General features: G+C 49.2%; 3 protein-coding genes across 3 annotated transcripts; 1 reads left to right on the forward strand and 2 right to left on the reverse strand.

Annotated features, from left to right (window-relative positions):
• The first annotated feature begins 445 nt into the window (after window positions 1-445).
• Window positions 446-1,840, forward strand: LOC101754591. Its single transcript, XM_004965609.3, has one exon. The coding sequence runs from the start codon at window positions 887-889 to the stop codon at window positions 1,346-1,348; it is 462 nt and encodes a 153-aa protein (XP_004965666.1). The 5' UTR covers window positions 446-886; the 3' UTR covers window positions 1,349-1,840.
• A 5,267-nt stretch (window positions 1,841-7,107) lies between these two features.
• On the reverse strand, window positions 7,108-8,876 carry LOC101755001 (transmembrane protein 230). Its single transcript, XM_004965610.2, has 2 exons — window positions 8,448-8,876; window positions 7,108-7,398 (listed from the first exon to the last, which is right to left on the reverse strand). The coding sequence occupies exons 1-2, from the start codon at window positions 8,635-8,637 to the stop codon at window positions 7,277-7,279; spliced, it is 312 nt and encodes a 103-aa protein (XP_004965667.1). The 5' UTR covers window positions 8,638-8,876; the 3' UTR covers window positions 7,108-7,276.
• A 3,463-nt stretch (window positions 8,877-12,339) lies between these two features.
• LOC101755410 (4-hydroxy-tetrahydrodipicolinate synthase, chloroplastic) lies at window positions 12,340-15,355 on the reverse strand. Its single transcript, XM_004965611.4, has 3 exons — window positions 15,100-15,355; window positions 14,488-14,568; window positions 12,340-13,482 (listed from the first exon to the last, which is right to left on the reverse strand). Exons 1-3 carry the CDS (start codon window positions 15,240-15,242, stop codon window positions 12,555-12,557), a joined length of 1,152 nt encoding a protein of 383 aa, XP_004965668.1. The 5' UTR covers window positions 15,243-15,355; the 3' UTR covers window positions 12,340-12,554.
• Between the last annotated feature and the right edge of the window lie 249 nt (window positions 15,356-15,604).

A 15,604-nucleotide genomic window follows, 5' to 3' on the forward strand; every position in this document is an offset into this window, starting at 1 on the left:
CACAGTGAGCATGGATTAGCATTGGCTGCGTACAGATGCATGAGGCCAAAGGTCCCACAGCACCATGCATTTCATTGAAAGACCTCTCTCACTGTGATGTAACATACCAGCATGCATAGTTGGGAACATTCTCGCCGCTGTTAGCTAGCAAGCCCGCTAGGTACCTTTTAGTTTTAAGTTACTCTTACAGTGGACTTGATAACTGCATGGTAGTAGAATAGCTCTGTAACCAGCATAGTGCGGCGGCGCGCGGTAAGAATTCCGGCGCCCCCGCCGGCAACCCATCCACATCCACCTGTGCCTGCTGCCGCCTGCTCTGGCGCCGCTGATCCGTGGCATCTGATCCCTATTATTAAAACCCAATTTTTCCTGGCGCGCAGTGAGGGAGTGAGAGGGGATGGAAGAAGGTGCGATCTACTCGATCCAAAAGTTTCACCGCTCTCATTCTCCCCACAATCATTTGCACCACCCCTTGGCCCTTGCCCTCCCTCTCCTCCATCTCTCTCTCTCTCTCTCTCTAATGACTATTTAACATGCAGCCTTTTGTTTTGCAGCTACCTGCCTGCATATAATTCTGTTGCCTGCATATAATTCTGTTGCCTGCCTTCTCTCTCCTTTAGCTTGGCTCCCTCCCCATCGCCATCATCATCACCTCCATCTCCTCACCATCACGCCTGCCTCCTCCTCCATCCTCTTCTTCCTCCTCTCCTTTACACCGCTACAAAAGAGCTAGCATGAGCACACTGCTTGCGAGCTAGCTGCTGTTCATCGCAATTCATCGCACGACCCTGAGCTTGACCTAGGTAGGCTGTTGTTCTTGGCGAGAGCTAGCTAGCTCTGTGCAGGCGCCTCGATCTCACTGCTAGTGCTAGCTAGATTTCATCCGATGGGCGTCGAGCTCGACCTCTCTGAATTGGCCGTGCTCCGGCCGATCCAGACCGCAGCGAGCAGCGGGGGCGCCGCAACGCCTCGGCGGGGAAACGACGGCCCGGACGCCGCAGACACCGGCTGCGTCACGCCGACGGCCATGGGCTCCTTGTTGCCGCGGCCAGGAGCCTTCGGCGTCGGCGTCGCCCTCGACGTCGTCGAGGCCGTCTTCAGCACGCCGACATCGTCCCCGTGCCTGCTGCGGCCGGCCACGGTGTGCCCTCCGGCGCCGCGGAAGCCGGCGAGGGCGCCGGCCGCCGCCGCCAAGCGGAAGCGCTGCTGCGACCTCCCGGGGCTGTCCTTCTTCCCCGTGCCGCAGGACCTCTCCACGGTGTTCGTGCCGCGCGGCCCCGCCGCGGACAGGTCGCCGCCGCCGCCCCGGGGTGCCAAGAAGATCCGCCGCCTGTTCGTCGTGGGGTGAAGCGGCGGCCGGCGACGTCGCTCGCCGGAGAGATTGCTATCCTCATCCAGTGCTGATCGATCCACTCGCCGCACGTGCGCGCGGCTTGCCGAGCTCGGTTGCGGCGGCGCGCCATTGGACATCTGCTGCGACTGCGAGCGGGATCGAAGGACAATTTCTTGGGCTTCTTGAAAGCACAGAAGAGTAGAAGACACCATGGCCATGCGCCTATGTTTCGTCAGAGCTTACTGATCGAGTGTGTGTGCAGTGCGCTGCTTCTCAGATCGGTCGAGTCTGAATAATCGAATTGTAAATACTAGCTACACTGTTGTCTGCGCATGGTTGTCTTGGCGCGCAACGCGGGTATAAAGGCCACAATCTCTGGGAATTCACTCGCTTCTGTTTGCAAAAGGATACAAAATCCACCCCCCCTGCCCTTTCCAGAATCAATGTTTCTGTGCCAAACGCTGTAAAAAAAAAATCTCCGATGTAGTATGATCTTGATTGTTCTGATGGTGTCCCTCTGCACACATTTTCTGTTTTCTTTCCCTTGCAGACTCCAATTCTTGAAAATTGTGTCTTGGATCTAGCCTGAAGCGTGTGATTGGTATCTCTGTTTTTTCTTCTGTTTGTTTTCAGAAGGGGGAAGCACTGCACTGGAGAGGGTCCTGACGTGAGCTGCTTCCAAATCGTGTCCTCTTGCTAGCTGCAGCGCTCTGCAGGCCTGCAGGCCTTTTGGATGGTATTGGTACCTAACCCAGCAGAGTGCAGAGATGCATGTGTGCGTGCATGGATGAGCCTGAGCTGAGCGAAATTCAGAGGGCAGAACAGATCTGGAGAAAAAGGCAGTTGAGCCGCAGGGGCACTCAGATCTGAGCAGGTTTGCAGGCGCTGGCCGCTCCATCTCCATCCAGGGTTTAATGATTCGCCCATTTCTCAAACTGTTCACGTACAATTTGCTGCATATTTAAAATTTTCTCTGACCTCAATGGAGAAAGTATGCAGCAGAATCAATCAAGCAACTGTACAAGTGTTTAGACGAGACCTGCTGCCTCATCCTGAAAAAAGCCTGACCCCCCCTAGAGCGCTTGGTTGGTTTGAGCCCAGCGTAGTAGCTGGAATCCTGAAAAAAAACAATGTTTTACTTTTGAAATAGGATAGCTATATCACTATTTATTTTCTTATAAAATATATAATTTTCAAGGAATATGCAGGCACTATTTATAAACCTTTTTGAAGTGGAGCGAGATTGGCTTACTTAGTTGGCAGAAACATATATAGTCATAATTGAATCAAACTTAACAAAAAAAACTTTATTTCTCTCTAAATATTTTTAAAAAAATAAATAAGTGATGCTTTCAAAAGTGTACAATATATTTTCGATAAACTAGATTACTGAGCACAACTAAACTAATGTTCACATTCCGGAAAATGATATGGTGACTGTCGGCACAAAGTGAAAAAAAGGAGACGTTTTTTTAATGTGCAAAAAGATGCACCACATATGCAATAAACTTTAGTATGTTTTTTTTTGTGGCCGGGACAACAGGATATCCAAGAAGTAGTACTGCACAAGTTCAAACCTGGAGGAACAAGTAGGCACACCCAACCGGCCAACTATCGACATCCCGGAAGAAGACGGATAGATACGTCAGACATATGCATATATACATATACATACATACACACATATACGTACATACATACGTATATATATATATATATACACACACCAGTGCGTAGATGAACGGATCGAGGGACGGAAAACAAGCGACTTCAAAAAATTCGGATTTCAAATTTCGAGCTACTATTCACCGCACTATTCAAATTCAACGAACACTATTTAAATTCGCGGCACTATTTAAATTCAGCTCACTATTCAAAAATGGGAATATGAATAGCGCCCGAGCACTCACCAGGAGTGGGTGGAGCACCTCAGGGTGGATGGAAATGTGGCGGCGCTATTCACTCACTATTGTGCACTATTGAGCTACTATTCGGGGTCGCTTTCAACAACTATTCAGCAAATATGGTACGCGCGGGTGCGTGATTAGGTATATATCTTGATTATATTGATTCTCAGGATCTTTGCGGGTTGGCGAGACCGAAAAATTCAGCCGGTCGTGCTGCTATGCTTGTGACAGTCCTACTCGGTACTCACCGCATGCCTCGCTGGCTCGCTTCAGAACCAAGCCAGCCCGGTCTTCACCCTCACCGTCCCCAGCCATGCTCACACAGGACTCAGGCTCTACCGTCTTCCCAGGCAGTTCCACCCGAAGGGAACACTTCTCTGCGCACACATGGTTCTCCTCAAACGCCGCTACCAGGGCTAACACAAGAACGACACACGCAGAGGTTTCTCCTCTAGGGTCCGTAGCGTAGAGACATCGCCCCATACGAACAAGTTTAAAGGAAGGCAGGGATGCTACCAGGATAACTTAATCCATTTCCACGGGACAAGCTTACACGCGGCTTTCCCTTTCGGGAAACCCCAAGCACTTAGCACAAACCTTGATTACCACCACATCACCAGATCGAGCACCGAAGCGATCAACAACCACCGAAGACCTCCACCCACACTCCACTCATACTCATGAAGACATCCACCACCTCGGAAGTGCTCTGAGGAAAAATTAGCCACCATATTTAGAATCACCCACTACCGTTGTATTACTCCACCACCTCTGTACTACTACTAGAATAAAGGGAGGCCGTCGGAGCTCGTGAATTATGTACAGCGTTCGTACATGTGGCAAGAAGATGGTTCCTCTTGTTGGTTTCCTGGCGCATCAACATTCGAGGGGAAACTCGCGATTTTTCCTTGGCATCCAAACGATTCATGCCGATTTGACGCTTAGGAGTGTATAGTGGGCGTTGAGCTGCCGGTGTACGTGCATGCATATGCATGTTCCCGACTAGCCTCCAAAAAGCCGTAAGCCCGTTTCATTTGTGCGTGCCTTGGATAATAAGCAAAGGTATTCCCCGGCCTCCTTTTGTTTTTCAAACCTTTTTTAAGTTCTTGCTTCTTGCAGGGATCAAATGTTTATGACCTCTTTTTTATTCTTTTTTTACATGCAAATTCAAAGTACAAAGCTATTGCAATCATGCTTGGAAGAAAAATGAGTAATCATTCGTGTACATGTAAGTTTTTCTTCTCCTGTCTTGTGCAAGCCCTACCACTACAATGTGTTTTTAATGTTAACTTACCAGAAAAAAAAAGAATTTGTTGCAGGATGAACAGATGACGCATGAGAGTCTCTAAATCAAAAGTGGTAGGACCAGTAGAAGGCAGTGGTGGGGGTGGTTGCTGAATTGGGAATGCTGATCGGATCGGAGGGTGCATCGAGAAGCATCAATGATGGCATGTCGCCGTTGCTGCAGCTGCATGCCGTGTGCCGCGAGTACGGCCGGTGATGAGGTGCTCGCTCGCCGCCCGGCCGCGTGCAGCGGCGCTCCGAATCATTTCGGCCGCCGGCGGCACATGGCGGGTGCGTCGACCTGACCATGCGCCGTAGTACCCCGTGTACTTTGGCCCTGCACGCTTACTCCGGATGTGCATATGGAATTCAATGCGCATGTATAACTGGTCACACCGTTTCCATGGCTGAATTTCGAAGGAAAATTTCGCAGCGTTGAACATTGTCTTCTTTTCATCATGGACAAATTGAAAAGGGGTTGGATTTTCGCATCTTGCATACATATAGGCTGCTCTTGATTACTATCTGGCATGTTTGTTCATATTCAGTTGTTTCTTTTTGATGATTTGAACTTTGAAGGGCGAAAAAGGTTGAAGAGAAGGTATCGTAGAGCTCAACTTTAACAACTTTGCTCCTAGCTGAAAATTACTCACTGGCAGCACGCATCGTGTCGGCGTAGTAGTAAGTAGTAGGTGGGGCTAGGTTCTGCGTAGGCCGGTTTTAGGCCCAAAAAGCTCCCTCACCCCACTTCGGCTTTTTTGTCACCATCAAGGCCTGGTGTAGGCCCAATATATAGGGAAGTAAAATGTTAACGTCGCCGAGTAATTTCGGCCCGTCAAATCCGTCCGAGCAACAGCAGCAAGCAGCTCTGAGTCTCTGACTGATGGAGCGACGTGGTCGGATCGGAGTCCCTTTCCTGACTCAGCCACCATCTTTGTTGGAATCCATAAAACGCACGTGCACGTGTGACGTGTATGCGATCGCTTCCAAAAAAAACCCAAACTGAGCTGCGGGAGATGGCAGTTCCCATGAAATCCAGCAGCCTAGCTCCTTGTCCATGGTTGAATTGGCCGCTTCCCTCTTGGATTACGCCAAGCTAAGCCTTGCTACAAAAACGGGTAGTAACTCTCTAAAGGCACAACACTCTTTGTAAATAATATAATCCAAGCCCAAACCTGTTGCCATGGAAAGTGTATTCAATCACTGGTTTGTACCACCACTAAGAAACTTGCTTTGCCAATTTCGCGTCGTGCGCTTGTGAATTTCTATCTTCATCTATAAGTAGAGGGCAACTACATTTCTAGCTGTCTAGTCGCCACTCCTGACTCCTGTTAGTGAATCGCTAACAGAGAACAAACTAAGGTGATTTATGAGAGGAAGTCGGGCCTCACCAAACCAAACTGGCTTCAAATAAGTGAAGAAATCACAATTATCAAACGCCATCCACAAACGGCCATTGGAACACCGGAGCATCAATCCACAGTCCTCTGCCACAACTTGCAATCAGCATTCTAGTTAAATCATAACCCACTATCGCCATGCGAACTACATCAACTACAATCTTTTTTGTTCTTAGTCACATGATCAGTAATATTCTAGTCACTACATCACATGATGCATGTAGCCTATATTTCCTGCCCATGATCATCTAACACAATAAGGTTGTTATCTCAGGTGGCAACATCATAATGTTGTGGTGATGCGTTACGGTGTGGTGTTTATATGTACAGATCGTCATGTCTTCGACTTTATACAACAACAATATAGACTTTCAGTCCCAAGCAAGTTGGGTAGGTTAAAGTTGAAACCCAGCAAGAGCCACAAATCAGGATTCGAGCACATGAATAGATGTTTTCCGAGCACTCCTATTCAGGACTAAAATCTTTGGATATATTCCATCCCTTCAAATCTCCTTTTATTGCCTCTTCCCATGTTAATTTTAGTCTTCCTCTGCCTCTCTTCACATTACTATCACGCCTTAGGGTTCCACTATGCACCGGTGCCTCCGGAGGCCTTCGTTGGACATGTCCAAACCATCTCAGCCGGTATTGGATAAACTTTTCTTCAATTGGTGCTACTCCTGACCTATCACGTATATTCTCATTCCGGACTCGATCCCTTCTCGTATGACCACAAATCAAACGCAACATACGCATTTCCGCATCACTTATCTGCTGGACATGTCATCTTTTTGTAGGCCAACATTCTGCACCATACAGCATTGCAGGTCTAATCGCCATCCTATAAAACTTACTTTTTAGCTTCAATAGGCTCTTGTCATATAAAATTCCTGATGTTTGGTGCCACTTCATCCACGCCGCTTTGATTCTATGACTAACATCCTCATCAATATCCTCATCTCATTGTAGCATTGATCCCAAATATCGAAATGTATCCTTCCTGAGCACTACTTGGTTTTCCAAACTAACATCTCCCTCCTCATGTGTAGTAGTGCCAAAGTCACACCTCATATATTCAGTTTTAGTTCTGCTGAGTCTAAAACCTTTTGACTCTAGGATCTCCCGCCACAACTCCAGTTTCCTATTTACTCCTGCTCGACTTTCATCAACTAGCACTACATCATCCGCGAAGAGCATACACCGAGGGATATCCCCTTGAACTTGAATGTCGTCAACTTTATACAAAGGTTAAAAAGAAGAACAAGAAAAAGAAGAAAAGTAACATGTGTGCCTACATTATGTTCTTATATAGTTGGATGAGACAATCGAACCATGAATGCTTTGCTGCTTCTTCAGATAGGAGGTATGTTCGAAAAGGAGAAGCCCTTGTACCCTTTGTAAGCATAATATGCTATTCTTGTGTAGTAGAACCCCGGGATGAACATTACCACACCCAGAACTGCAAAGAAAATGCCTGCATATATCCACAAAACATTGGGGCCAGAGATCAGGCAATGAAGAAAAAGGGATAGTGATAATAGTTATGGTAACTTTTGCATAAATGCTACTCAGTGTCATATACATCATCAGCACTTTTGAAGAGTCTCAAGCACATGCACACTGAAACTAAATGGAAGGTGCAGAAACAAATCGTCCAACTCTGTATGTCACCAACACTTTCTTACAGATAAATTAGCATGCAGCACACACTAAAAAGCATCAAGCAAAAGAATTTTGCAACCAGTGACAGGAACTGACTTTTCCTCGATTCCATTAAGTTGCCAAAACATGTGGGCTTCGACAAATTGCTGTGCTTGACGTCTGTAAGAATGGCTATAACAATCGTTAACCATCCCATTTGTACCATGTTTTGGTTGCCAACAATTGCCATCAAACAATTGGCATTTGATAACTTAATAGAAGTAGTTACCCTCAGTTCCTAGTTATCTGACGGCTCCACGAAGTCTCAAACAATCTCTCTGCTTAAGGATTTTATTCTCCTATAAACTAGGAAAGCAAACAGAGCCCACAGGTTTAACAATCCATGATCCTTTTTCTTTCACAACTTTTGGCCAGAGGATCTGTTTCCCCATCTTCATTAGCAGAAAACGTACCAGAGGTTTAAAGTTGTACACATTCCACATGGTTTCTTAAATCCTAACTAAATGATCTGCACGGAAGCCTTTTGGCTTGTCTAAAAATAATCCGCACGGCATAACAAAAAACTAGTCTATCAGTTTTTAGAGCCACTCGAAGAATTTTTCCGGCTTAAAGTCTAATCCAACTGTATTCAGAAAGCAGGAAGGGGAAAACGATTTTTTTTCCAGTAAAAAGGATGTTAGGGTGTCGTAGAGAATACATCAACTAATCGAGGGTGCTAGAGAGTAGAAACAATTAAATAATTAATCCTCCCCTTCCCAGTCGTGCTAAACCTAGCCGATCCCGAATTCCCAACTCGGCACCCAAATCGACCAACACTGAACTGAAAAATCCAATCGGGCACGGGGGGTTTTTGTCTCTCACCGTGGGCGCTGTCGCCGCCGACCTGGTGCGCGGTCATGAAGGACCCCGCGACGACGCCGAGGACGCCGAACGCGAGGAGCGCGGCGGCGAACGCGATCTCCTTGACGGGCGCGCCGCGCGGGCCCCCGACCGCGCCGCCGACCAGGTCGTCGTCGTCGGTGATGGAGAAGGCGTGGTCCACGTACGCCATGCCGACGGATCCCGCGGCGGAGGTGGGGTGGGGTGGGGAGGAGAGGACCCGCCTCGCCTGCGGTGGTTTCGCGATCTGGAAAAGCTCGTGGAAGAATCGGGAAAAGCGCGGGAGGGAGGAGGAGGAGGCGGAAGCTTGCGAGGCGCGCAAAGGCGACGGGGAAGAGTCAGATGCGAACCAAGGCGCGGTCGCTTCTCGCGGCCGTTGCCGGGTCGCGGCTGTGGATTCTGACAGTTTTTTTTCTCTCTCTCTGCTTTCTTTTTCTACTAGTTTTTCTTTGCTGATCAGCTTAGATCAAAGGGCGCCCTAAAAAAAAGTTTAGATCGAAGGCCAATTTCTCTTTTTAGAATTTTATTGTATAAACAGTTGTTGTGCATTTGCCCTTATAGTAAGCAAAATTGCATATTTGTAACTTTTTTTTAAAAAAAGATGAATATTTGTCAAACCCAATGAAATTCTACGGAGGCCGGGGCCCTGGGGTGATGTTTCTGGAAGCCACGTAGGCTAGCAAAAGGTGAGCACGCTGAGCCGACCGTCGCCGGCGGGTACATGCCGTATGGCAAGAAACATCTACAGTAACTGCGCCGCCGCGCCGGACGGACACCTCCTGCCTGCTCAGCCCTTCCCAAATGAAAGCCCCGCCCCGGTGTCTGCGCCGCGTACAGATCAGGGATTAGTACTGAGTTCCAGTTCCAGTACGGCACGATGACGGTGTCTGCCATGAGAGATGGCGGCGGCCTTCATGATCTGCTATCCTGGCTGCCGGTGAAGCCCCTGCTCCGGTTCCGGTGCGTGTGCAAGGGCTGGCGCGCCCTCATCTCCAGCTCGCCGTCCCCGCTCCTTTACCCGGTACTCATGGCTGCTGCACGGGACACCCACAGGCTGTCGGGAGCCGGCACAGAGTCGACGCGTGCAAGGTAGCTAGCACATGGCCGGCCGCTGGCCGGAGTGGCGGAGCACGAGGAGCAGTCGCGGCGACGCCGTTCTCGCGGCGTGACGGTGGAATAGGAGCGGCCGGAGCAGGCTTTAGTGGGGTCGCGTTCGTTCCTCCGCTGCGCTGCCTCTGCGCCGCGCCACCTCCGGCTTACAGGAGAGCGATTAAAGCCTGAACCTTCTGCTCGTCCTCGTCTGCCTCACATAGGTAATAGATGATAAAATACATGCAACTAGCCAACCACTTCCAAGGAAATTCAGGTTGTCTTGGCGGTATGTTGCTTTGTGACTGAGTGAGCATCACTGGAACGGCTGTGTAGCACTACAGATGTTTGTGACAATTCTGAGGAAGGAAATGGCCCTTCAGACGGTGATGGAACCCTGAGCTTCATGCGTTTGTGGAAAATACTGAGTTTCAGTTTAGTGCAGCACGCACGGTTGACTGGCATCCGATCGGACGTTCTGCCCAACGAAATCCATCCATTAGTGGTCGGATGAATCCACCGTTGGACTGGAAAAATCTGCAGAGACGAGACGATCCCGTAGAATCCATGCATGATGCTCTCCGACGGGGCTAAAAGGGAGGGGGAGGGGGGGGGGGGGACTGGGAGCACACGGTGGTGGCGGCGGCGTCGAGGTCTCCACTCTCCAGGGGGAAGGACGTGGGAGGCGGGCGCGCCGGGACTCGCCGGCGGTCGGGCAACCCACGGCGTACGGCGGAGACGGCGTTCCGGCGATCCCACGGGGTGGACGACTAACACGAAATACCGTCCACCTCCTGGCTGCCTAGCAGCCGTCGGATGGGGCCTGTACGGCCGAGATCGGAATGGAGGGCGTCCGCGGCCAGCTCTGCGAGGTCGCCACGCTGGGGCACGACAGCGGCACGGCGCCGACGACGACATGGAGGATTGGAGGCGCAGGCCGGCGCCCCCTGTCGTGACCTGCTGGTCCCTGAGCTGCACCGTCGCCGTCAATGGCGTCACCTACTCGCTACCCCGCGACGCGCATCGCCAGCACATGAGGAAGGACGCGAACCGCATCGCCTCGTTCGACCTGGAGAACGAGGACGAGGAGTGGAAGACGACGACGATAGAAGGCCCGGCGCTCAGGCACGTGAAGCCGGTGGGAGCTGGCGCATCGCGCTGGGAGAGCTCAGGGGCACCCTGACCATGGTCGACACCGTGCGGTCCGGCCTGTACGGCCCGTCGCCGGACACGAACACGGACGTGTGGACGCTGGAGGATTCCGAGAGGAGCGTCTGGGTCAAGGCGTACGCGATCCGGTCGCGCAATAACTTCTACGAGGTCAAGGCACTGGAAGTGTTGCGTGATGGGAGGTTGGTGCTGTTGAAAACCATCAAGGAAACACGGGCGACATCGGATCATCGTTGCCAGAAGCGGCGCATCCTGCAGCTCTACAACCCCACAACTGGGGCTTGCACAGAGTGCTGGTTGTTATGCCTAGAGAGTTCACAGACATAATTACCCTTTGCACTGGGAGCCTCCTGTCTTGATTTGATATAAAATTGTGGATCATTTAGTCGAGTGTTTGGTGGGTGTACAAGTCACAGTTTGTTGAATTGTTCAGCTCAAGATTATAGGTACAAGTCACAGTTTCAGGGTCGTCGGGGGCGTCGAGGGCACGCTGGTGCCCGCGCGCCTCGACCTCGTATGCGTCGACGGCGGCGAGCTCGGCGCCCGGGTCATCGATCCGGCGACGGGGCGGGCCGTCACCACCGTCGGCGACGGCCGCTGCGGCGGTTTCTCTACTTCTCCTACCGCAGGTTCGGCCGTGCTCTGTCCGGCGCGTACAAGGTCGTCCGCTGCAGCCGCTTCAGTTCCTGGAGACGCCATGACCACCGCCTCCTTGAGATCACCACGGTAGGGGCGGGCGGGGAGCCCGCGTGGAGGCAATTGCGGCGCAACCAGCGGCCTTTACCTGCTCGTGCCATGGCTGCACGGCCGCCGTCAATGGCGTCCTCCACTTCCTGACCGGGCACCCGTTCGCGCCTACGTGCAGGAGCCATGTAGCCTGCTTCGACCTCGAGAGCGAGGAGTGGAAGACGACGATCGAAGCCCCGGCGACCGAGTGGCCCAAGGAGGAAGAGAGATGGGAGATCACAATAGGAGAGCTCAAGGGCACCTTGAGCATGGTCGAGACCGTAAGGTCCCTCATGGATGGCACAGCGTACACAAACATATGGCTCCTGGTCGACTCCGAGAAGAGCGTATGGGTCAAGGAGTACACAATACACATGCCTAGGACGGTGTCCCTTGTCGAAGCATTGGAGGTCTTGGGTGATGGAACAATATTGCTGTTGAGCACGTTCGAGATGGAGGGGAACAGTCATCTTTTTGAGAGAAAGAAGATGCGCGTCCTGCAGCTCTATGGCCCCAGCACGAGGGTGTGCAAGGATTTGATGAAGATGGCTGAGCATCGGTTCTGTAACAAGATTGCCCTTTACACTGGGAGCCTTCTGTCTTGATCAACCACCCCATGGACAATTCTTGCTGAAGATAGATACAAGGGCAGTGTTTGATGAAAAAGGCCGAGCATCAGCTGACAGGCAAGATTACCCTTTACAATGGGTCATGGACAATTCTTGACGAAGAAAGATACAAGGGGAACATTTTGTTATAGTTTGCGAAATGGCAAACCAACTTTGTTTTGCTCAATATTAGTAAATGGAAATGTGGTGGATTTTGCTGCGGCATTCGATCCCCATTGCGAAAAAGATACAAGGGCAACATTTTGCTCAACATTGCTCAATAATTCTCAACAGATTTGGCATATCTATCAGGGATTGGGAAACCAATTTTCGTGTACCAACATGACTAAAACAACTGTAAACTTGATATATTATACAAAGAAGCCAAGGCAGCACCCATTAAATAGATAAACCAACGACTAATGAACAGAACCAAGTCTGTAAACGCAAGGTGCAAACTCAGTTTTATTCATCAAAATACAAACTAACTCACTTCCTAGTACCTACTGATCAACACGAAATCATCATCATCAAGAATCCGCGCCTCTTTCTGTCCCACAAAGTTCTGCCTTCCAATAGCTTCAACAATCCGGACGAACTCAATCCTTTTTTTGAGAGGAAGAGGAACATACGGCAATCTGAAGACAGGCCTTGTCACCCCAAGCTGAGCCAGAGCAGTGTTGAGAGCAATCGGATTTGGCTGGCAGAACAACCATTTCATCAGCGGCAAAAGCTTCTCATTCAGAGTCGCATTCTCGCCTTCGTACATGAGGCTGTGCATGAGCCCAGGAACAAGGTTGCTTGCGACGGAAATGACTCCAGTAGCACCATATTTCCACCTAGAATCATGGCATTCGTCGTCATTACCACTCCATACTGCTATATCTTTGTCAGTGTACTGCTTAACCCTCTCATGCCCAACACATTCCTTGACACCTGCCATGTTTGGATAGCCTGAAATTGCCATGATAACTTCAGGGGGGATATCCTGGGCAGTCCTGGATGGCACATTGTAGATGATGGTCGGACCCATTGGGAGGACAGCCTCAAAATGAGAGATCATTCCCTCAATTGAGGTCTTCCCATAGTAAGGATTGATGTGGAGAGCTGCATGCATGCCAACAGCAAATCCCTGCTCTGTCGCGTGAACAGCCTCTCTGGTTGAGTTACTTCCTGTGTTGCCTATCACTTTAATTCTAGTGCCAAAGCAGTTCACTGTATGCCCGATGAGCATGATATGTTCATCCCAGCTCATAAGGTGACCCTCTCCTGTTGTTCCTCCAACAATTACACCTTCAGCACCACCCTCTATCTGCATGTTTATGAGAGAATCATATGCTTCAAGATCGAACCTTCCATCTGGCAGATAGGGGGTTTTGACTGCGGTGATTAGTCTGAGACTTGTGATGTCACCTGTTGATGTCCTGCATCTCAGACAGAGAAAGATCAGACCACAGCAGCAGATAACATGTATCAGAGCCTTCAGAAACTTGTGTGCAAACAGTCACATACACTTGACTACAAAGCTATAAAGTCATGAAACAGAAAAGTACCAACTGCTGTTACCAAAGATTGTATATGCTCATTTAACAAGCAGAACAAACTCAAATTGCAATATTAGCACCACCTAACCGAGCATGTAGCTTTTGTTATATATTTCTTTCCAGACAAGGCAGTTCGATATTACATTCTAACTAGCTGCAGCATGTCTAAGCTTAAAGAGACAATTTCTTATTCAACATATTTTCATTATGCTGATAACAACATAGCATGTTACTCTACTGAGTAAACGATTCTCCCAGCCAGGGGCGAAGCTAGAGAAAAACAATAGGGGGTGTGGCACTTCATAACATATGTATGATGTTCAACCAAATAGAATGAAAATTTATAGCTATAACTGATTTTGAAATTTTTCTGGGTGCGGCCGCACCCAGAACTTACAACGTGGCTCCGCCCCTGCTCCCAGCCCACGGCACGAACTTATCCTGTCTGCAGTATCTAAAGCTCGAAACAGTATATGAACATATTTAAAGCTTTTCAAAATAAGATAGTTAGCAATCAGCTATTTTGGAACTACCCTAAGCAACAAGGATCAATTACAAATGTTCTACGTGAAAGGAATTTGGCCACATGGAAAAGTTGGCTTCCAAGTTCCAACTGGGGGCTGTCGAAAATGATTCCTTTTTCCCAACAAGTCTTAATTTTTTCAATAAGAGGCCAGAGTAGAAGGGGCAAAATATAGCTAAAGGAAAAAAAAGAAGAAATCTCAGGTACACAAGAGATTTATTCTCGTCAGATTAATGCATATGGTAAATTCCACCAAAACTAACAGGTTGTTCAGTGTCATATAAGCTAAATAAAAGTGCTAGAAAAAATACGGACGAATCATCATCACTTCATCAGCATTCTTTTAGAACTAAACAAGTTACCGGTTCTTCACTTCAGTACTTCGCATTGGAAGATAATCATCAAGAGTGATGGCTGCCAGTGAAAACTTCCCTCTGCCAGTCCTGCAGGATTACTTGTGTTAGTGTTTTGTTTAGAAGCAAGGAGAATAAATAAAGGCAGAATAATTAGTGAAATAAAGATCCAAAGGCAACTCCTCAGGAAATTCGTAAGGGAAGTTGTAAAAATCTTCATAAGTACAGAGATACAGCAGAACAGATGGACAAGCTGGGTGCCTGTATACTCCCTCCTGTCATAAATTAACTTATCTCCGGACATGAATTCAAGCTTGAGAAATTTCACTACCAGTGCCAATTTTTTATTAATGTTTTTTGTTTGTGCTAAGATGGACTCTCTCTTCTTCAGTATGCCACCGAAAATTTGGTCATTCTGTTTATCAAATCTTCCTTGAAACGTATTCTTTTAAAAGAAGGGAAATGTGCTTTCGCCACCAGTTTGACCATATTTGACTGAACAAAGACGAGAAATTTGATATGACCAAAATATCATCCACAGCGACATGAAATCCAGTCGATATCCCCTCAAGTCGTGTTAAAAAAAACATATTAGGTGGGAATGAGACCCGTGAAACGTACACAGATTGAAGCCCTGAAGGGAGTCGCCGCGGCCGCGCAGCCATCGAGGGGGGAGAGGGGCTCGCTGTCGCTGCGCAGCCATTTGAGCGAGGGGAGATCGTCCGCGTCGGGAGGAGATGCGTCGGCATCGGCGGCGAAATCATGGAGGGTGGCCGGAGCCGCTGGTGGCTGGCTCGTGGAGACACGAGATGAGCACTCGACGAAGCGTCTGCGTGGGCAACCTGCAGCGGCGGCTAGGGTTCGTTCGAGGCTTTCTTTGAGGCAAATGGTAACGTTACTGCTGGGCCTTGGGCTTGGAAGGTCGGGTCAGGAGGCTTCTCTCTTTTGGGCCTTTGGTCACACGAGGGAAGTTTCCTGTTCCTCCAGGCCTATCCGAGCAATTTGAGCCCGGCCCGTTAAATGAAATCTTTGTATAGTCCCTTTGCATGCATGAACAGAACAGCCGCCGAGTTCTTGCCGCTCAGAAAACCTTGGACTCTTTCCAGGCTCCAGATCCAATATTGGC

The sequence above is a fragment of the Setaria italica genome, chromosome IV (assembly GCF_000263155.2).
Source record: "Setaria italica strain Yugu1 chromosome IV, Setaria_italica_v2.0, whole genome shotgun sequence".
NCBI lineage: Eukaryota > Viridiplantae > Streptophyta > Magnoliopsida > Poales > Poaceae > Setaria > Setaria italica.